Below are 22929 nucleotides of genomic sequence, written 5' to 3' on the forward strand. Positions count from 1 at the left end.
AGCATGAGATTTGAAGTCTACAACAGAGTTATAAGTCGGGCCGGGCTTTTCGGGCCGGGTTGCTGTCTGGTGTTCTTATCTTTCTCTAGACTGAATTCTAACAATCATGTAAACATCACACTTCGGGTACAGCATATATACACATCAAACAGGATACATACGTAAAACCAATGGTAAAAACACATATTTGTTCACAGTACACACTTTGCACACTAACAACTTGAGCATAGTTGAATAAATTTCTTTTCGAATTTATTGTTTGTAAAACTGCTTTGGTAAACAACTTAGGCCAAATTAGACTTCTAAAGTTCCCTTGCACACCCGTATATTTCACAAGCCTATACATGAATTCTTCAGAAACTGCTTTTTCGTTGAACACTTGTACTATCTCAAGACACCATGAAAATAATATTTTCTGATATTTCAATGAAAATGGTTTCCTGTCGACGGTATGTTATCACAAAAACAACTCCATTTCGCTTTCAATGTAGATGTCAGCTTCCGCCAAAGCTTCATCTGTTCCGATGGCACGAAGACATTTCGCTTGAAAGTGATAGTTCGGGCCCAAATGCTCTTTGTCAGTTTTATGCGGTAATTTACTAAGCCTGTGGTCAAGCTCTTTGCGAAACCATGTTAGTGCTTCAGTGAATTTTTTACAGGAGCAAAGGCTTTTACCGATGTTGTGCATATTTTCTGCCACTTTTAATCTAAACCAATCTTTTTTGCGGGAGATTTCAGTTAAAATCTGATGAGCGCAGCACAAATCCTCCGTGGCAAGTACATAATCGCCGTTTCGGGAAAGCAGCTCACCGCGTGTGGATTTCACTTCGGCGATGAGGATTTTCAAATCCCTTCTGACAACTTTGCTGTAGGTAGGCATCACAAACGACCAGTTATTGATGTCGAAAAAGAACTTCATCACCTTGTTGACCTTTTGATGGAAGATGGGGATTTGTTCAGCAATTAAAATCATAGCCTTTACGTTTTTGATTTGTTCCAGCCATCTGTTTATCCCCATTGCCAAACCTCCGTTGCTAAACAACCCATTATCTATACTATGAACTACTTGGTGAGTAAATTCTTGACTTTCGACATATATTTTCAAATCTACTTCTTTCTCTGGCAATGTCATAATAAAACCATCAATCGCCGTTGAAATGTCGTCAAGTTCATGCAGAAATCGCTCCGTATTGTTGGCATCCGTATTTTCTAAATAAGAAGCCATTTTTCGGTTAAAAGACGACACGAAATCCGCCACGCAATGAAGAGTGTAGACAACAGACGGTAACAGACTAATCAACCTAACATCCTTTAACGATGATTTAAAAAATGTTTGTAGGTTTTCCATAGCTCTCTTGTAGTCCCTGTAAGCATCTTTCTGCTCCGCGAAAAGCGTTATGTCAAGGTCATGAGGGGCGTTTGTTGAAGTGTACGTATCAGCAAACAGCGCAGTGCAGACAGCAAACATCCTTTTCAAGTGTTCGATTTTCAAAATGAGGTCTTCTTTAGTGTGAAAAGGTTTGGAAGCTTGTTTATGCTTTAACACTGCATCGAAAGATTCAAATATTGTTAACAGATGCTTGGTGCCTGTTCTGGCAACTTGAAGAAAAGATATCTTGTCAAAGTGGTCATGCTCTGTGTTCTCTTTCAGTCGTTGAAAGTTTCTACTTTCTCCAGGTTTAACGAGCAGATTGGTTTGAATCGCCAAGCGCAATACAGGGTCAATTCCCCGTTCTGATGAGAAGGATATACTTGTAGATTCTTGCATTACAAATGGATGCAAATCACGCCACAGCGTCTGTGCAATGTAAAAATGATCACAAATGCTTACGTTACCAACAGCGCTGATAATATCTGACATTTCTTTTTTGTCTTCCTTCGTAACCATGTATGTCTCTGGGACTTGCTCACCGGCTGCCATGTAAATTTTAAGTCGGATTTCTCCAGCGACAGCGACTGCGTATTTGAGATTGTGACCGGCCTCTACCGGCAATCGACTACTTTCAACCATCTCGTCCACAATATCAAAACAAGACGAGCTACGAACACCGAACAAATTGCCCAAGTGGCTGATGGTCACCGATATGCCTCTGTAAACAAGGAGCTTTATGTTTCGTTTACTGAAAGGTGTACACAGCTCATCGGCGCCATCAAGCGTTTCCATGCAGTTCTTTATCCGCTCCCGAATCCAGTCTTTGCTCGTGCGAAGTTTCTCATCCACCTGCGTCCTGTATTCCTCATGCAGTTTGAAACTTCCTGCCACCAAACGCGATCGGCTCAGCACATCGGCCAGGTGATATCCATTGCGCAGAGCTAGGTCGTGTTCTACGAAACGTGCGATTTCGTTCACGGTGCCTATCAGCTCAACTTTGAAAGGTTTGTCGGCGGTCGGGTCTCTCGAGAGGGGATGCACCGAAGCTGCGGGCATGTTGCTGTCAAACCGGACGCCGAGACAAGTAAATTTGTCGTAAAACCAATCCTTGGATTTGCGATCACTGTAGAAATCATTGAGCAAAGGAATTCCCAGCAAGCGTATGGGTGTTTCTCCTAAGTTGATAATCACGAATTGAAACAAAACAATGTAGAATCGAAATTGTTCTAAGATCTCGTCAGTACGTTCTGAGATAATGATGGCATTTTCGAAATCAGAAAACGGACTGCCTTCCATACGAGCCACTGACCCGAAAACCAAGTGAGCAAACTCACAGGGCAACTGAGAGTCGAACAAAATGTTACTGATTTCACAAGATATGTACCGCATAATATCTATGTAGTTTTCATTACAGTATATAAATACTTTTTTTGTAGCGTCAATCTTTTTTTGTTCCTGCAAGAACTTATTTTCTTTCTCTTTAACTTTGGGAATATCAGCAATTTGTTTTTCAACAAGCTTTCGCATTTTCGAAACTTTCTCCTTTAACTAAGCTACGATTGTGAATAAACCAACCTCGGTATTTTTAGCACCGCTTTCTGCCAGAAGTTCTTTCCACAATCTTAACATGAAACCGTCTGTGACGTCATCGTTGGAAAGACGTACTTTGGATGCGGCAAGAAGGCCAGCGGCGTAAAGGTAGTTCCGCTTTTCCTCACTGCGTATTGTGTAGTAATAATGAGACAATTCGATCATAGCGGCAGCAGACTCTCTTGTGTTATCTTCGATGTAAAACCCATTTTCCAAGTAACAACAACCTCTCAACTGGTCAGCCAATTCTTGTCCGGTCTTGATTGGTTCCATAGTTTGAACATTCGGTTAACAAACTGCTAGACACAAGTATTCGCCTAAGCTTCGGTCGAAGGACGTGCAAGAGTAAATTACTGTTTTTGTTTATTGCTGAAAAAGAAAAACCACATTTACTTTCAATGTTAAATCACAGTGTATATTCCAATTTAATTCTACATTTCATCTTCAGATTTCAGGTTCGAATTTGATTACCAATGAGTTAAGAATACAGTCTTACATTAACAACAGTGGACGGTAAGACGGGTCGCACCTGTCCCTACTATATATTAGTTATGTCTTTTCGTTTGAAAGCCAGATTGCTAATAGTACTACATCAACAAACTTATGTGATAAATATTGTAGACGTATAGTTATTAGTTATTACACAGTTTACCTGTAAATTTTTACATCCACCCTAGGGGTTGTTTCGAAGTTTGTTGTTAAAGTTCAAAATTCTACTCTTGTCTATCTACAATTTCCTGTAACCAAACTAAAACAACATCGTTATTAAACATTTGCGAGTAGCACCATTAAAATGTAATGCTAGCTGACTTGGGATGTCTTTCCTACAACTTTTGATATTTTGTTTCGACACTATATCTTATCTGTCAACTTCGGAAACGAAACCTATACTAAACAAGTCTTTACAACTTCAGTGCCGGTTTAAACGCCTATAAAGAACAGAAACTTGTGGTTTGAGGTTCCCTCTGCCTTTACACAGCCGTCACGAATTCCCTCTGATGAATTCGTGACGGCTGTGTTGTGCGAAGCGTCTTGTCTCGAGTTTCATGTTTTCGTTCTGTAACAAACTTTTCTTTCCCATTTCCTGTCACATTATTCAGCACTCAAGGCAACAATAGTGCAGTATTTACACAGCTCAATACGTGAAAGTACCTAAACGTTGTATTTAAACGAGTCTTTTTGCGTTGACAAGTAGACTCAAAAAAGTCTATTGTTGTAATGTTATTGAAAGCCAAAAAAATAACACCAATGTGTAAGGGGAAAAGCTCATGAATAGGTGAATGGGTTTTGGCGATTGGAACAGTTTTTCCCAACATTGTTAGGTTGAGACACACTATAACACTACATATTTATTCATTGCTAACCCATTGCACAATAAAAACTTTAATATAATAAAATATATACGTTTTAACTTAATTGTGGTTATGAAATTGCCTTGGTTAACAACTAATGCCCAAATTGGACTTATAACGTTCCCTTCCACACCAGCTTTTTGTCAGGAAACAATAGATTGGTTTTTCATAAACAATCTTCGCTAAACACTTGCTAATCGGTGAAGCTTGTGCTATTCGAAGTGTCCTGCCTGTAGTTTCGTATTTTTGTGCTGCAACAGAAATGTCTTCAGATTGCGTGTGATTAGGTGACGCAAAATTCGAGGTCGATACCGAAAGTATAGGTCCGAAGCCCGGCCCGAAACCGAATCGTTTTTAAGAAGCCCCTTTAGGTCCGAAAGTTTGATTGACAGGCCTCTCCATAAAAGCCTACAAAACGTACTATAGTACGTATACTGTATATAATATATTTAAAAACGGCGTTTTAGGGCTGTTGGGCATTGGATTAAGTTCAGCAACTGGCTGCTAAGTTGGGTAATTTTATCTGAAAAAACAAAAGCCGAAGCCGACCCAAAAAGCCTGGCCCGACTTACAGTTCTGCTTCAAACTGCATGAGGAATACAGGATTCAGGCGGACAGCAGCAGCAGCATTATTATTTTTATTGATTTAAATGGATTTGTGTAACTAAACTTTTATTTAACAGGTATCGGATCACGGTTAGTTAGTTTGTCGAGTTTAATCACTGGCAATAAATCAACCGATCATTATCCTCATTGCGATCAATTCATCTTCTTCTGTCACAAATCCACACTTTACAATATAAGTTAATAATACTTTACAAATACACCACAAAAGTTAAAACGGTTTGCAAAACAAAATAAAATGTGAAGATCAAGTAAATACAACACGACACCGAGTAAAAAGTCTACTTATAAATTTAATCTAATTCAAGGCGCTTGAAGTTATGGGAAAGCAACTAATATTTTGCCTTAACACATTAAATATTCGTGCCGTAAGGAAATTTTTCCAAACCACTACACCGGCTTTAAACGTAGTTTGGTAGCTTCAACTGGTATTTGGAAATAGTTTGCTGTCACTGGAAAGTTGCTATCATTGTTGCCCCAAAAAACCTAAAAATACAAAGTTTTTAAATCAACTCCAAATGTTGTTGTTTTAATGTGTTTTGGTTCTTACTGGATTTCCGTCGTTGTTAATAGCATTTCCCCATACACTATCCTTGTCCATGTACAAAATCTCGAAGGACGTAACATATTCCAAATGGTTGTTCCGTCCTTGCGTTATAACACCAGTAATAAGGGTAAGATTGTTCAAAGCCACTTCAATCCATTGGTTTGCATCAGCTACGAAAAGTCATAGTATTCTATTTACAACACAGAAACGACTAGTTCCGACAATTGGCATTTAGTACATTGTTGTATGTAGATGCCGGGATTAAAATCAGACTTTGACTTCATGAATGAAACTTGAATTTTATACTGACTTTGATTGAACTTTGTTCAAACTGCACGGATTCTTAAAGAATGAAACAGATTGGTGTTTGACTCTATTTTAATGTTTAAAAGTTTTTCAGCTCTGATTAGATCATTTTTTTCTGGTGGAGTATGAAATCGGGACGCTCCGATGTTCGAATTCCAAAAAAGTTCTGTTAAGTTTTGTGCATGGATCAACGCGCCCGTTCGGCCAAGTTCCAGATTGCGTGGCAGATTTTGTGTCGTCCTTCAGTCAAAAAATGGCTTCGTGTTTAGAAAATCAGGATACTAGCAACACGGAGCAGTTGTTGATTGAACTTGACGACATTTCAACGGCGATTGATGGTTTTGTCGTGACATTGCCAGAGAAAAAAGTAGATTTGAAAATATATGTCAAAAGTCAAGAATTTGTTCGCCGAGTCGTTGGTGATATAGATCAGTGATCGGCAACCGCCGGTCCGCGGCCCGGTACCGGTCCGCGAGGAGTTCGTTACCGGGCCGTACAAATTTTCAGGTTAAATGCTATGAAACATTTTGCCCATATATCCCGGGAATGATAAACTAATTTATGCGTTTTTATTGCTGAATATTTGTAGTTTTTTGAAGACCGGTCCGCGATAAAATTTTAGGTTCAAAAACGGTCCGCCGTGCAAAAAAGGTTGCCGACCCCTGATATAGATGATGGGTTGTTTAGCAACGCAGGTTTTGAAAAGGGGATAAACAGATGACTGGAACAAATCAAAAACATGAAGGCTATGATTTTAATTGCTGAACAGATTCCCATCTTTCATGAAAAGATCAACGGGGTGATGAAGATTCTTTTCAACATCAGCAATTGGTCGTTTATTATGCCTGCCTACAGCAAGGTTGTCAGAAGAGATTTGAAAATCCTCATCGCCGAAGTGAAATCCACACGCGGTGAGCTGCTTTTCCGAAACGGGGATTATGTACTTGCCACGGAGGATTTGTGCACCGCTCATCGGATTAAAACTGAAAATTCTCGCGAGAAAGCTTGGTTTGAATTGAAACTGGCAGAAAATATGCACAACATCGGTAAAAACCTTTGCTCATGTGAAAAATTCACTGAACCGCTAACATGGTTTCGCAAAGAGTTTGACCACAGGCTTAGTAAATTACCAACGAAAACTGGCAGAGCATTTGGGCCCAAACTATCACTTTCAAGCGAAATGTCTTCGTGCCATCGGAACAGATGAAGCTTTGGCGGAAGCTGACATTTACACTGAAAACGAAATGGAGTTGTTGTTGTGAGATCTTAAAATCATACCATCGACCTAAAACAATCATTTTGTTAAACCAGTTTTTTACCTTTTGAGTAGTGCGAGAATATAGCACTTGTTTAGCGAAAACATTGTTATTGAAAAACTCACCTGTTTTCTTGGGTTCAAGGGAACGTTATAAAAGTCCAAATTGGTCCTGGTTGTTAACCAAAGCAGTTACAAAACCACAACCAAGTTAAAAAGTACATATTTTATTATGTTTAATTTTTTTTGTGCAAAGTGTGTGCTGTGAACAAATGTGTAGCGTTAAAGTGTGTCGCAACTTAAAAATGTTGGGACAACTGTTCCAATAGCTAAAACGCTTTAATCTATTCATTTCATTTCCCCCTTTCACCTTAGTGTAGTTGTTTCTTTGCTTTCAAAACTCCAACGTTTTTGCAAAATATACATATTTTGTCGACAGTAGTTTATCTGTAGTTGTGTTCATTCCCAGGGTTGTCGTATTCACGAACTAAAAAAAACAACAATTGACTTTTTAATTACTTTTCAACGCAAAGCAACTCGTTAAATAAGACGTTTGAATACTTTCACGTATTGAGCTGTGCAAATTCTGCATTATTGTCGACGTGACTGCTGAATAATGTGGCACACACCTTTACAAGTCCATAAACAAATACGACGTCCATATGGAAATTAGAATAAAAAGTTTGCGTCACCTTATCACACGCAATCTGAAGACATTTATGTTACAGCACGAAAACACCAAACTGGAGACAGGACACTTCGCATAGCACAAGCGTCACGATTTCATCACCGCCAGTCGCTATTCAATGAAGCGCTACGAAGGCAGAGGGAACCTCAAAACCACAGGTTTCGGTTCTCAAGCAGTCAGGCATGGCGCTGAAGTTGAAAAGGCTTGTTCAGTATAGGTTTCGTTTGCGAAGTTGGCAGATAAGATATGGTGTAGAAACAAAATATCAAAAGTTGTAGGAAAGACATGACAAGGCAGCTTGCAATGCATTTTAATGGTGCTGCACGTAAATACTCAATAAACCAACTTGTTTTAGCGGTTTGCTTAACATGAAATTATACATAGACAGGAATAGATTTCGAACCTTAACAACAAACTTCTAAACAACACCTCGGGTGTATGGAAAATTATCAAGTGTACGTTGAAATACCTGAACGTCTATGAAATTTGTCACACAGATTTGTTAATGTAGTATTATTAGCAATCCGGCCTTTGAATGAAAAGACACAACTAACACAGAGTAGGGACAGGTGCGTCTTAGTGTCCACTCTTGTCCATGTAAGACTATATTCTAAACCAATTGTTATTGGAATTCGAACCTGCAGTTTCGGTTTCGATTGATTTAGCTTGAAGTATGAAATGTAGAATTAAGTTGGAATGTAAACTTAGCTTTAACTTTGAAAGTAAATACGGTTTATCTTTTTCAGCAGGAAACAAAAACAGTAATTTACTCTTGCACGACCTTCGCCCACAGCTTATTGTGAGGACATTTCTGTACAGTGGTTTTGCTATTTGAATGTTAAAACTATGGAACCTAAAAAGAATGGACAAGAATTGGCTGACCAGTTGAGAGGTTGTTGTTACTTGGAAAATGGGTTTTACATCGAAGATAACACAGAGGAGTCTGCTGCCGCTATGATCGAGTTATCCCATTATTACTATAAAATACGCAGTGTGGAAAAGCGGAACTACCTTTACGCCGCTGGTCTTCTCGTGGCAGCCAAAGTACGCCTTTCCAACGATGACGTTGCAGACCGTTTTATGTTGAAATTGTGGAAAGAACTTCTGACAGACAGCGGTACTAAAAATACTGAGATTGATTTGTTCTCAATTGTAGCTGAGTTAAAGGAAAAAGTTTCGAAAATGCGAAAACTGGCTGAAAAGCAAATTGCAAATATTCCCAAAGTTACAGAGGAAGGAAACAAGTTCTTGCAAGAACAAAAAATGATAGATGCTACAAAAAAAGTATTTATATACTGTAATGAAAACTACATAGATATTATGCGGTACATATCTAATGAAATCTGTCAAATTTTGTTCGATTCTCAGTTGCCCTGTGAGTTTGCTCACTTGGTTTTCGGGTCAGTGGCTCGTATGGAAGGCAGTCCGTTTTCTGATTTCGAAAACGCCATTATTATCTCAAAACGCAGTGACGAGACCTTAGAACGATTTCGATTCTACATCGTTTTGTTTCAATTCGTGATTATCAACTTAGGAGAAACACCCGTACGCTTGTTGGGAATTCCTTTGCTCAATGATTTCTACAGTGACCGCAAATCCAAGGACTGGTTCTATGACAAATTTACTTGTCTCGGCGTCCGGTTTGACAGCAACATGCCCGCAGCTTCGGTACATCCCCTCTCGAGAGACCCGACCGCCGACAAACCTTTCAAAGTTGAGCTGATAGGCACCGTGAACGAAATCGCGTGTTTCTTAGAACACGATCAAGCTCTACGCAATGGATATCACCTGGCCGATGTACTGAGCCGATCGCGTTTGGTGGCAGGAAATTACAAACTGCATGAGGAATACAGGACGCAGGTGGATGAGAAACTTCGCATGAGCCAAGACTGGATTCGGGAACGGATAAAGAACTGCATGGAAACGCTTGATGGCGCCGATGAGCTGTGTACGTCGTTTAGTAAGCAAAACATAAAGCTTCTTGTTTACAGAGGCATATCGGTTACCATCAGCCACTTGGGCAACTTGTTCGGTGTTCGTAGCTCGTCTTGTTTTGATATTGTGGACGAGATGGTTGAATGTGGTCGATTGCCAGTAGAGGCTGGTCATAATCTCAAATACGCAGTCGCTTTAGCTGGAGAAATCCGACTTAAGATTTACATGGCAGCCGGTAAGCAAGTCCCAGAGACAGACTTGGTTGCAAAGGAAGACGGAAAAGCAATGTCAGATATTATCAGGGCTGTTGGGAACGTGGGCATTTGTGATCATTTTTACATCGCACAGACGCTGTGGCGTGATTTGCATCCATTTGTAATGCAAGAATCTACAAGCATATCGTTCTCATCAAAACCAAACATCGACCCTGCTATGCGCTTTGTAATTCAAACTATTCTGCTCGGTAAACCTGAAGAAAACGGAAACTTTCGACTACTTAAAGACAGTGAAGAACATGACCACTTTGAAAAGATATCTTTTCTTCAAATTGCCAGAACAGGCACCAAGCTCCTGTTAACAATATTTGAATGTTTTGATGCAGTGTTAAAGCATAAACAAGCTTCCAAACTTTTCCACACTAAAGAAGACCACATTTTGAAAATCGAACACTTGAAAAAGATATTTGCTACCTGCACCACACTGTTTGCTGATACTTACACTTCAAAATACGCCCCGCAATTAGGCATTGACACAAAGCTTTTCGCGGAGCAAAAATATGCTTATAAGGACTACAAGAGAGCTATGGAAAACCTACAAACATTTCTTAAAGCATCGTTAAAAGATGTTAGGTTGATTCACCTGTTACCGTCTGTTGTCTACACTCTTCATTGTGTGGCGGATTTCGTGTCGTCCTTTAACCGAAAAATGGCTGCGTATTTGGAAAATCCGGATACTAACAAAATCATGCAGTTGTTGAATGAACTTGACGACATTTCAACGGCGATTGATGGTTTTGTCATGACATTGCCAGAGAAAGAAGTAGATTTGGAAATATACGTCGAAAGTCAAGAATTGGTTCGCCAAGTCGTTTTGGGTTTCGATGATGGGTTGTTTAGCAACGAAGGTTTGGCAATCGGGATAAACAGGTGGTTGGAACAAATCAAAAACATAAAGGCTATGATTTTAATTGCTGAACAGATTCCCATCTTTCATGAAAAGATCAACGGGGTGATGAAGTTCTTTTCCGACATCAATAATTGGTCGTTTGTTATGCCTGCCTACAGCAAAGTTGTCAGAAGAGATTTAAAAATCCTCATCGCCGAAGTGAAATCCACGCGCGGTGAGCTGCTTTCCCGAAACGGCGAGTATGTACTTGCCACGGAGGATTTGTGCACCGCTCATCGCATTTTAACTGAAAACCCCCGCGAGAAAGTTTGGTTTGAATTGAAAGTGGCGACAAATATGCACAACATCGGTAAAAGCCTTTGCTCCTGTAAAAAATTCACTGAAGCACTGACATGGTTTCGTAAAGAGCTCGACCACAGGCTTAGTAAATTACCGACGAAAACTGGCAAAGAGCATTTGGGCCCGAACTATCACTTCCAAGCAAAATGTCTTCGTGCCATCGGAACAGATGAAGCTTTGGCGGAAGCTGACATTTACTTTGAGAACGAAATGGAGTTTTTTTTAAAAAACTTCACTGAAGAAAACTCTGCTTTTAAACACGTGTTTTACGTTTTGTGCTGTTACACGTGTTTTACGCTTTGTGCTGTTACACGTGTTTTACGCTTTGTGCTGTTACACGTGTTTTACGCTTTGTGGTGTTACACGTGTTTTACGCTTTGTGTTGTTACACGTGTTTTACGCTTTGTGCTGTTAGGAGATTAGAAAGTTTTCAGCAAGAAGCAGTTTTTTTGAAAAAATCATGACATCATTAGTGCTCTAATTTCGTTATTTGTGATCCGAAGTAGTTTCACAATCACATTGAAAGTTTACATGACCACACCACAATACAGCCAAATATAGTTTTGTGTGCAAAGTTTTTAGTGTGTAAAGTGTGTACTGTTAACAAATATATAGTGTTATATTATATGCCCTGGCAAGTTGAAAAACAATGGTCTAAACTTCAAAACGCTTGACTCTATTTATTGACTTTTATCCTTGGTGCAAAAAATGTCACCGTGTATATAAAGTATTTAAGTTGTATTGATTTGAAAATTAATCATTATTTGCTATGAGATGACTTTTGCGATTTCCATTGAAAAGCGTTTTGAGGACATGATCAGTGGAAAAGTGACTACTTTTTTGTTCTTCGGTACCGTATCTCTATTACAACCAACTTTTGATTGTATATGCTGGTGCTTTTAGCGTTTTAGCTTATGTGTGTTCTGCCTTCGAATAGATTTGCACAACTGAATTGTTTTTCACCAGGAATCTGACCATTGTAGCTTAATTTGTCGAGTTTAATCACAAGTAATTAGTCAATCGATTATTGTCTATATAGCTGTTTTTCTGTTACATGATGAAAAATTCGCAATCTGTCTTAATATGTTCGTCTACAACGGCTATAGCTTTTCGCTTTTTGATATTATACAAAGTTTATCAGAAAGAATCGGGAGAGATTTTGATCAACTTTTCCATACAGACTACAACAGGAATTGTTTCTGCGCCGCAAGCAGTAGGCATAAAGCTGTACTGTCCTCCCCAAACAAGTATGGTGTGTAAAACGTATCAAAGCAAGTCTTCCATTTTACCACCTCGATGGCGTTGCGAATAAACATTCTCATTGCAATTTCCGTGCATATCTCGGGCTAGTTTAACCTGATGTAATAATTTCGCAAACAAGATTGGAAGTCCAACCAATATGACCCGCGTCGGCGGTGACTTTCACTGTCCACTCTATGCATGGTTTAAGACAGTCGATCGCATCTTCGTATAACTTTAAAATGACCACAGCATGAGATTTGAAGTCTACAACAGAGTTATAAGTCGGGCCGGGCTTTTCGGGCCGGGTTGCTGTCTGGTGTTCTTATCTTTCTCTAGACTGAATTCTAACAATCATGTAAACATCACACTTCGGGTACAGCATATATACACATCAAACAGGATACATACGTAAAACCAATGGTAAAAACACATATTTGTTCACAGTACACACTTTGCACACTAACAACTTGAGCATAGTTGAATAAATTTCTTTTCGAATTTATTGTTTGTAAAACTGCTTTGGTAAACAACTTAGGCCAAATTAGACTTCTAAAGTTCCCTTGCACACCCGTATATTTCACAAGCCTATACATGAATTCTTCAGAAACTACTTTTTCGTTGAACACTTGTACTATCTCAAGACACCATGAAAATAATATTTTCTGATATTTCAATGAAAATGGTTTCCTGTCGACGGTATGTTATCACAAAAACAACTCCATTTCGCTTTCAATGTAGATGTCAGCTTCCGCCAAAGCTTCATCTGTTCCGATGGCACGAAGACATTTCGCTTGAAAGTGATAGTTCGGGCCCAAATGCTCTTTGTCAGTTTTATGCGGTAATTTACTAAGCCTGTGGTCAAGCTCTTTGCGAAACCATGTTAGTGCTTCAGTGAATTTTTTACAGGAGCAAAGGCTTTTACCGATGTTGTGCATATTTTCTGCCACTTTTAATCTAAACCAATCTTTTTTGCGTGAGATTTCAGTTAAAATCTGATGAGCGCAGCACAAATCCTCCGTGGCAAGTACATAATCGCCGTTTCGGGAAAGCAGCTCACCGCGTGTGGATTTCACTTCGGCGATGAGGATTTTCAAATCCCTTCTGACAACTTTGCTGTAGGTAGGCATCACAAACGACCAGTTATTGATGTCGAAAAAGAACTTCATCACCTTGTTGACCTTTTGATGGAAGATGGGGATTTGTTCAGCAATTAAAATCATAGCCTTTACGTTTTTGATTTGTTCCAGCCATCTGTTTATCCCCATTGCCAAACCTCCGTTGCTAAACAACCCATTATCTATACTATGAACTACTTGGTGAGTAAATTCTTGACTTTCGACATATATTTTCAAATCTACTTCTTTCTCTGGCAATGTCATAATAAAACCATCAATCGCCGTTGAAATGTCGTCAAGTTCATGCAGAAATCGCTCCGTATTGTTGGCATCCGTATTTTCTAAATAAGAAGCCATTTTTCGGTTAAAAGACGACACGAAATCCGCCACGCAATGAAGAGTGTAGACAACAGACGGTAACAGACTAATCAACCTAACATCCTTTAACGATGATTTAAAAAATGTTTGTAGGTTTTCCATAGCTCTCTTGTAGTCCCTGTAAGCATCTTTCTACTCCGCGAAAAGCGTTATGTCAAGGTCATGAGGGGCGTTTGTTGAAGTGTACGTATCAGCAAACAGCGCAGTGCAGACAGCAAACATCCTTTTCAAGTGTTCGATTTTCCAAATGAGGTCTTCTTTAGTGTGGAAAACTTTGGAAGCTTCACTGTAAATTGAAATGGTGGAAAACAAAGGGTGGGGAAAATAAAAGGTGGTATGATCCACCTATTGGGGTGGTACAGCTTAAAAGGTGTAATTTCACACCATTTTGAGACCAAATTTCCACCCGTCCTATAGTATTGGTGTAAATACCAACCCTCAGTTCTCACAAGGGTGGGTATATGCGCAAAGGTATTTTAAAAGACGCGGTAACACATTGCTAATCATTTGAAACAATTTGGGTACTGCAATAACTTGCAATTAGGCGGTCAATACGCGATTTAGACCATTTGGTGCTAGGATTTCTCTTCCGTTTTCTTTGCGGTCAAGGTTTGGAAATATGTTCAAGCCGTGGAAAAACGACATTGGAGGTTTGGAATTGTATTTACTCTAGTATAAATGATTACTATACTGACAATTAAATAAACCAGGTAGTATATTTGTATTTAAACAACGCATCTTTTTACAACAAACCTTCCTATAACTGCAGTCTATGTAACGTAAATTGAAAAGTTTTTCAGAAGTTTAAGGCAGATGTTAGTATCCTACATGTTACTTTTACGTTCTAAGAGCGAAATCCGTAGCAGCAATGTATGGCAGTCGCGACTTAGAACTGTAACCAAACGAGCCAGTGGCATTTTTTGAAAAAAAAACATGCACATTTATCACGCTGGATCTCATAAACGCGACGTATGCACGCTATACAGTATACATCATAATATTAGGGGAGTTGGTAGAAATACGAGTATAATTAAAATGAACAAATCACCGGTGAAAGAGTTTTCATTGTTAGTGAAGCTTTAGCAACACAGCAAGATATAGATTGTCGCATAACAATCCCAATTGTTACATCAGACAGAATTCTGGGATCGCCCAAGCTGAGTTGCAGGGGCATGTTTCTTTTATTATGACGTTTGCGGTAAGCCACACCCAGAGTTCAGCTTGCGCAGACGCCACGTTTTGTGCCGATTTGGAGGATTTGGAGTTTGGATACGGATCGGAAACAGTTTTAAGGTTTGTTGGTTATACTTTTTGTTTACCTTGCAAACTGACCAATAACTGGATGCATATTAAAGTTTTTAAAATGTATGGAGTTGCGTAGTAGACCTGTGTATCTCTAACCTATTTTATTGCGTGACCAAGTCAACGTTTTTTTAGAAAAAAATGGCCCACTTTCTCATCAGTATGGCTAGCAGGTCTTGATAATTGGTACATCAGCACTTTACAAACTACTATATGGCCCACAAGCTAATTAGTTAAGAAACACTGGTGCAGACAATACTGCTTGTCCATTAGTTTTTGGTTTATTTTATATGCATTTGGTAATTGTTGGTCTTGTGGATTGGTTGTGTTAAGTATAAAAATACCTTTTAAAATTATATGTATCAGCAATATAGATTCAACTTGTAGGTTCATTAAAAGTGAGTTGTGTATGTTGTTTTTCTTGCAACTGATAAAGTATGTACATTTGAAGACAAATCTCAGATCAAAATGAAAAAACAATGTAAGCTGGAATTTTATGTCCTCATGAAACTGAAACGTGTGTTTGCCAATGCATTTCTAAAAAAAACTCCTTTAATATTTAAGAAATGAACATCATCATGTGACTGTGCCGCCATTGTGTTGCACAATAAACTTTTGCTCCAGAAAGTATTCTTCACCAAACCAAAGGGTGTCAAATATATTTTACATTTCGGTTTAAATGGTGGTGTTATAGTGGTTTCGTAAAATATGACATGTTGAATTTCCAAACGTTTCAGTGAGTGCTTATGTAATGTGCAAGAGCATTCTCTGAAATGTTTAGATAATAATTTAGGTTGCTTTTTATCTCCTGTATCATCCTTGTTACCGTCATTAAGGTTATTTTTGTTCGCAGATTAAAAAGTAAATATGGAATATCATGTGACCTGTGGTGAGAGAAAAGTGATATTAACCTGTATATCAAAACTGGATGTGACCAATCAAATTGAGACTACATTCAATATCACCCATCCGTTCTCAATTCAGCTTTACTCACAAACGTTTAATGACTGGGTGGATGTAGATAATCTAACAGATTTGCCAGAAAGTGGCAAACTTCTTGTCAAAGGTATTTGCATGTAATACAATACACCAGTTAATGTTTTACACTCATGTTGATTGTGACAATATGTCTTAATGTTGTTTGTATTTGTACAATTTTGGCTTAGAAATATGCGATTAAATAATTTTCAGATTGTTTACCGGAGATACAAAATGATAATGAGACTGCAACACATCTTTCATCCTCATCTTCACTTTCAACTACATCCCCCTCAGTAGAAACTGATGGATGGTTGGTTAGATACAAGCTTCCAAAACTCATTGGTGATGCTTTGGAAGATTGCAACTATCCAAGCAAACTAACCAACAAAATTAGGAGCAAAATTGTTCAACTCGTCTGTGATTCAATTTTACCACATAATATGTAAGTGTGATATAGTTTGTTTGAAAATAGCTTGTAACGTACACATTAAATATTACTAATACTGTAAAAATTAATTACAGGTACCCATCACCCTTACAAATGAGAACAGTATTAATGGAATTAGTAAAGGCATATCCAGTATTGCAAGATCAAAACAGTAGCAGTCCAATAGTAAGTAGGTGCGAGATTTCTGCCCAGCACAGTACTGATTTTGGTTTGTTTTGTAGAGCACATGGGTTTGTAGTTTGCGACAAAGATTTAAAGACATAAGAAGACCCCTTCATTCAGATGTGCAAATTGCTGCTATGAAAATAAAGTATGGCGGTCGAGAAAGGCAGGATTCTTCAAGGAGGTTGTTTAAAGATGTAAGTATGTACATATATTTATTAAAAGTTTTCTAGGTTTAGCAAGTTAGATAGGTTTATTTTCAGTTAATCACCAAAAGTGAGGTTATGTTCCAAATTGTGTGTTTGCATACAGAGTTTTGAAGATGAGGAATCCGTTGCACTGCATTCTAAAATAGCACAATTGGAGCTGGCCAAACCACATCCAAGTCATGATTTAATAGAAGACTGCCATAAGTGTACATTCGAGTTTTGGAGAAATATCATTGCAAGAGGTGCAGCAAGTAATGACATTTTAGACCATGCAGTTTCCAACACTTCATGAAATCAATTTGGTAGGTGGATCTTTTCACATTATATTTAATGTACCCATTTTAATGTAATAACCATTTTATTGAAATTGGAATGTCCAGTGATTTGTCTGTTTCAGATATTTTTGGCAACAGAATTGATTCTTAAAGTAGATGTATTGCAAACATTCATGGAAAAATTTGGTGACCAAAAATGCTGCAGAGACTGGAGAATCTTATTAAACCTAATCATAATCACCAAGTACATTTCACAGGTATATATTAATTTAAATTTCATGTTTTAAAATATGTGTACGGTTTAAGCAATGGGTGATGTACCAGTAATATTTTTATTTTAAATTGTAATTGACTTTGAAATGATGCTATTTTGCACAAATGCTGTGGGTTATAACTTGTTTTATAATATGCAGGAGGATGAAAGAATACTTGGTGTTTGTTGGTGGAAAGAAGTTATGTGTTGCACCTAATTTGCCACAAGCCGTAGTTGCAATGATCTGCAGCTATTGGGTGTTCGACATTTGCTTTCCGAAACAATTGGTCAAGTCTCTACAACTTTTCTGCTGTATTCTAAATTTACCACTGAAAAATCGTCACATTGGTGTACAGCGTGTTTCAAACAAGCTGTAAGCGAAGTGCAAAGTAAATTTTGTGAAACCTGTTTTGCAAATAAATTTTGTGAAACCCTGTTGTACTGGAACACCTTTGCAGGTGGAGATACCGACACCCTATAGTGGTGCAGACAGCTGAGTGGTGGTTGCCACCAATGGGGGCAAATTCACACCTACTATGGTGGAGTTCACAGGTGGAACTTACCACCTTCGTTATCTAAAGGTGGGAAGCAACTCCACCCTAGGTTGGAGTTTGTGGACCACCAATTTTGGTGTTAGTTTCCACGACTACCATTTACAGTGTTGTTTATGCTTTAACACTGCATCGAAAGATTCAAATATTGTTAACAGGAGCTTGGTGAGTGTTCTGGCAATTTGAAGAAAAGATATCTTGTCAAAGTGGTCATGTTCTGTGTTCTCTTTCAGTCGTTGAAAGTTTCCACTTTCTCCAGGTTCAACCAGCTCGTCCACAATATCAAAACAGGACGAGCTACGAACACCGAACAAGTTGCCCAAATGGCTGATGGTCACCGATATGCCTCTGTAAACAAGGAGCTTTATGTTTCGTTTACTGAAAGGTGTACATAGCTCATCGGCGCCATCAAGCGTTTCCATGCAGTTCTTTATCCGCTCCCGAATCCAGTCTTTGCTCGTGCGAAGTTTCTCATCCACCTGCGTCCTGTATTCCTCATGCAGTTTGAAATTTTCTGCCACCAAACGGGATCGGCTCAGTACATCGGCCAGGTGATATCCATTGCGCAGAGCTTGGTCGTGTTCTACGAAACGTGCGATTTCGTTCACGGTGCCTATCAGCTCAACTTTGAAAGGTTTGTCGGCGGTCGGGTCTCTCGAGAGGGGATGCACCGAAGCTGCGGGCATGTTGCTGTCAAACCGGACGCCGAGACAAGTAAATTTGTCGTAAAACCAATCCTTGGATTTGCGATCACTGTAGAAATCATTGAGCAAAGGAATTCCCAGCAAGCGTATGGGTGTTTCTCCTAAGTTGATAATCACGAATTGAAACAAAACAATGTAGAATCGAAATTTTTCTAAGATCTCGTCACTGCGTTCTGAGATAATGATGGCATTTTCGAAATCAGAAAACGGACTGCCTTCCATACGAGCCACTGACCCGAAAACCAAGTGAGCAAACTCACAGGGCAACTGAGAGTCGAACAAAATGTTACTGATTTCACAAGATATGTACCGCATAATATCTATGTAGTTTTCATTACAGTATATAAATACTTTTTTTGTAGCGTCAATCTTTTTTTGTTCCTGCAAGAACTTATTTTCTTTCTCTTTAACTTTGGGAATATCAGCAATTTGTTTTTCAACAAGCTTTCGCATTTTCGAAACTTTCTCCTTTAACTCAGCTACAATTGTGAATAAACCAACCTCGGTATTTTTAGCACCGCTTTCTGCCAGAAGTTCTTTCCACAATCTTAACATGAAACCGTCTGTGACGTCATCGTTGGAAAGACGTACTTTGGATGCGGCAAGAAGGCCAGCGGCGTAAAGGTAGTTCCGCTTTTCCTCACTGCGTATTGTGTAGTAATAATGAGACAATTCGATCATAGCGGCAGCAGACTCTCTTGTGTTATCTTCGATGTAAAACCCATTTTCCAAGTAACAACAACCTCTCAACTGGTCAGCCAATTTTTGTCCGGTCTTGTTTGGTTCCATAGTTTGAACATTCGATTAACAAACTGCTGGACACAAGTATTCGCCTAAGCTGGGGTCGAAGGACGTGCAAGGGTAAATTACTGTTTTTGTTTATTGCTGAAAAAAAAAACCACATTTACTTTCAATGTTAAATCACAGTGTATATTCCAATTTAATTCTACATTTCATCTTCAGATTTCAGGTTCGAATTTGATTACCAATGAGTTAAGAATACAGTCTTACATTAACAACAGTGGACGGTAAGACGGGTCGCACCTGTCCCTACTATATATTAGTTATGTCTTTTCGTTTGAAAGCCAGATTGCTAATAGTACTACATCAACAAACTTATGTGATGAATATTGTAGACGTATAGTTATTACACAGTTTAATTGTAAATTTTTACATCCACCCTAGGGGTTGTTTCGAAGTTTGTTGTTAAAGTTCAAAATTCTACTCTTGTCTATCTACAATTTCCTGTAACCAAACTAAAACAACATCGTTATTAAACATTTGCGAGTAGCACCATTACAATGCAATGCTAGCTGACTTGGGATGTCTTTCCTACAACTTTTGATATTTTGTTTCGACACTATATCTTATCTGTCAACTTCGGAAACGAAACCTATACTAAACAAGTCTTTACAACTTCAGTGCCTGTTTAAACGCCTATAAAGAACAGAAACTTGTGGTTTGAGGTTCCCTCTGCCTTTACACAGCCGTCACGAATTCCCTCTGATGAATTCGTGACGGCTGTGTTGTGCGAAGCGTCTTGCCTCGAGTTTCATGTTTTCGTTCTGTAACAAACTTTTCTTTCCCATTTCCTGTCACATTATTCAGCACTCAAGGCGACAATAGTGCAGTATTTACACAGCTCAATACGTGAAAGTACCTAAACGTTGTATTTAAACGAGTCTTTTTGCGTTGACAAGTAAACTCAAAAAAGTCTATTGTTGTAATGTTATTGAAAGCCAAAAAAATAACACCAATGTGTAAGGGGAAAAGCTCATGAATAGGTGAATGGGTTTTGGCGATTGGAACAGTTTTTCCCAACATTGTTAGGTTGAGACACACTATAACACTACATATTTATTCATTGCTAACCCATTGCACAATAAAAACTTTAATATAATAAAATATATACTTTTTAACTTAATTGTGGTTATGAAATTGCCTTGGTTAACAACTAATGCCCAAATTGGACTTATAACGTTCCCTTCCGCACCAGCTTTTTGTCAGGAAACAATAGAATGGTTTTTCATAAATAATCTTCGCTAAACACTTGCTAATCGGTGAAGCTTGTGCTATGCGAAGTGTCCTGCCTGTAGTTTCGTATTTTTGTGCTGCAACAGAAATGTCTTCAGATTGCGTGTGATTAGGTGACGCAAAATTCGAGGTCGATACCGAAAGTACAAGTCCGAAGCCCGGCCCGAAACCGAATCGTTTTTAAGAAGCCCCTTTAGGTCCGAAAGTTTGATTGACAGGCCTCTCCATAAAAGCCTACAAAACGTACTATAGTACGTATACTGTATATAATATATTTAAAAACGGCGTTTTAGGGCTGTTGGGCATTGGATTAAGTTCAGCAACTGGCTGCTAAGTTGGGTAATTTTATCTGAAAAAACAAAAGCCGAAGCCGACCCAAAAAGCCTGGCCCGACTTACAGTTCTGCTTCAAACTGCATGAGGAATACAGGATTCAGGCGGATTCCAATATTTGAACTCAGACTTCGCATACGTATTTTAACTCCAGTTTCAGTTTTGAGATTATATTTTTCTTTCATACATTTGTACTATGCCTAAAGCAGTAGCAACAGCAGCAGCAGCAGCAGCAGCATTATTATTTTTATTGATTTAAATGGATTTGTGTAACTACACTTTTATTTAACAGGTATCGGATCACGGTTAGTTAGTTTGTCGAGTTTAATCACTGGCAATAAATCAACCGATCATTATCCTCATTGCGATCAATTCATCTTCTTCTCTCCGAAAACCTCACTTTACAATAGATATAAATTAATAATACTTTACAAATATACACCACAAAAGTCAAAACAGATTGCAAAACAAAATAAAATGTGAAGATCAAGTAAATACAACACGACACCGAGTAAAAAGTCTACTTATAAATTTAATCTAATTCAAGGCGCTTTAAGTTATGGGAAAGCAACTAATATTTTGCCTTAACACATTAAATATTCGTGCCGTGAGGAAATTTTTCCAAACCACTGCACCGGCTTTAAACGTAGTTTGTTAGCTTCAACTGCTATTTGGAAATAGTTTGTCACTGGAAAGTTGCTATCATTGTTGCCCCAAAAAACCTAAAAATACAAAGTTTTTAAATTAACTCCAAATGTTAATGTTTTAATGTGTTTTGGTTCTTACTGGATTTCCGTCGTTGTTAATAGCATTTCCCCATACACTATCCTTGTCCATGTACAAAATCTCGAAGGACGTAACATATTCCAAATGGTTGTTCCGTCCTTGCGTTATAACACCAGTAATAAGGGTAAGATTGTTCAAAGCCACTTCAATCCATTGGTTTGCATCAGCTACGAAAAGTCATAGTATTCTATTTACAACACAGAAAAGACTAGTTCCGACAATTGGCATTTAGTACATTGTTGTATGTAGATGCCGGGATTAAAATCAGACTTTGACTTCATGAATGAAACTTGAATTTTATACTGACTTTGATTGAACTTTGTTCAAACTGCACGGATTCTTAAAGAATGAAACAGATTGGTGTTTGACTCTATTTTAATGTTTAAAAGTTTTTCAGCTCTGATTAGATCATTTTTTTCTGGTGGAGTATGAAATCGGGACGCTCCGATGTTCGAATTCCAAAAAAGTTCTGTTAAGTTTTGTGCATGGATCAACGCGCCCGTTCGGCCAAGTTCCAGATTGCGTGGCAGATTTTGTGTCGTCCTTCAGTCAAAAAATGGCTTCGTGTTTAGAAAATCAGGATACTAGCAACACGGAGCAGTTGTTGATTGAACTTGACGACATTTCAACGGCGATTGATGGTTTTGTCGTGACATTGCCAGAGAAAAAAGTAGATTTGAAAATATATGTCGAAAGTCAAGAATTTGTTCGCCGAGTCGTTGGTGATATAGATCAGTGATCGGCAACCGCCGGTCCGCGGCCCGGTACCGGTCCGCGAGGAGTTCGTTACCGGGCCGTACAAATTTTCAGGTTAAATGCTATGAAACATTTTGCCCATATATCCCGGGAATGATAAACTAATTTATGCGTTTTTATTGCTGAATATTTGTAGTTTTTTGAAGACCGGTCCGCGATAAAATTTTAGGTTCAAAAACGGTCCGCCGTGCAAAAAGGTTGCCGACCCCTGATATAGATGATGGGTTGTTTAGCAACGAAGGTTTTGAAAAGGGGATAAACAGATGAC

At 38.6% G+C, this 22929-nt stretch overlaps 2 protein-coding genes and 1 long non-coding RNA gene across 3 annotated transcripts; 1 reads left to right on the forward strand and 2 right to left on the reverse strand.

The window, feature by feature from the left end:
- Window positions 1-121: 121 nt before the first annotated feature.
- LOC145224817 (uncharacterized) lies at window positions 122-3705 on the reverse strand. The gene is made up of 2 exons (XM_080091403.1): window positions 3615-3705; window positions 122-3331 (listed from the first exon to the last, which is right to left on the reverse strand). Exon 2 carries the CDS (start codon window positions 2897-2899, stop codon window positions 458-460), a length of 2442 nt encoding a protein of 813 aa, XP_079947529.1. The 5' UTR covers window positions 2900-3331; window positions 3615-3705; the 3' UTR covers window positions 122-457.
- Window positions 3706-4969: 1264 nt separating this feature from the next.
- LOC145223965 (uncharacterized) lies at window positions 4970-12706 on the reverse strand. Its single transcript, XR_013859530.1, has 4 exons — window positions 10528-12706; window positions 7417-7533; window positions 5489-7024; window positions 4970-5424 (listed from the first exon to the last, which is right to left on the reverse strand). It is a non-coding gene; the product is annotated as an uncharacterized LOC145223965 (long non-coding RNA).
- Window positions 12707-14179: 1473 nt separating this feature from the next.
- On the forward strand, window positions 14180-17934 carry LOC145223964 (sterile alpha motif domain-containing protein 3-like). Its single transcript, XM_080090378.1, has 9 exons — window positions 14180-14518; window positions 15003-15161; window positions 16024-16236; window positions 16362-16593; window positions 16674-16764; window positions 16821-16958; window positions 17074-17272; window positions 17368-17502; window positions 17659-17934. The coding sequence occupies exons 3-7, from the start codon at window positions 16038-16040 to the stop codon at window positions 17260-17262; spliced, it is 849 nt and encodes a 282-aa protein (XP_079946504.1). The 5' UTR covers window positions 14180-14518; window positions 15003-15161; window positions 16024-16037; the 3' UTR covers window positions 17263-17272; window positions 17368-17502; window positions 17659-17934.
- The last annotated feature ends 4995 nt before the right edge of the window (window positions 17935-22929 follow it).

Source organism: Phallusia mammillata, chromosome 4 (assembly GCF_965637545.1).
Source record: "Phallusia mammillata chromosome 4, kaPhaMamm4.hap1.1, whole genome shotgun sequence".
Taxonomy (NCBI): Eukaryota; Metazoa; Chordata; class Ascidiacea; order Phlebobranchia; family Ascidiidae; genus Phallusia; species Phallusia mammillata.

Excerpts from the sequence above, each read along its gene's own strand:
- LOC145224817 (XM_080091403.1), bottom strand. The coding sequence starts at position 2,899 with ATGCGAAAGCTTGTTGAAAAACAAATTGCTGATATTCCCAAAGTTAAA.
- LOC145223964 (XM_080090378.1), top strand. The coding sequence starts at position 16,038 with ATGGAATATCATGTGACCTGTGGTGAGAGAAAAGTGATATTAACCTGT. Across the intron at positions 16,594-16,673 it reads TCAATTTTACCACATAATAT|GTACCCATCACCCTTACAAA; the intron begins GTAAGTGTGATA and ends AATTAATTACAG. Across the intron at positions 16,959-17,073 it reads CAAGGAGGTTGTTTAAAGAT|AGTTTTGAAGATGAGGAATC; the intron begins GTAAGTATGTAC and ends GTTTGCATACAG.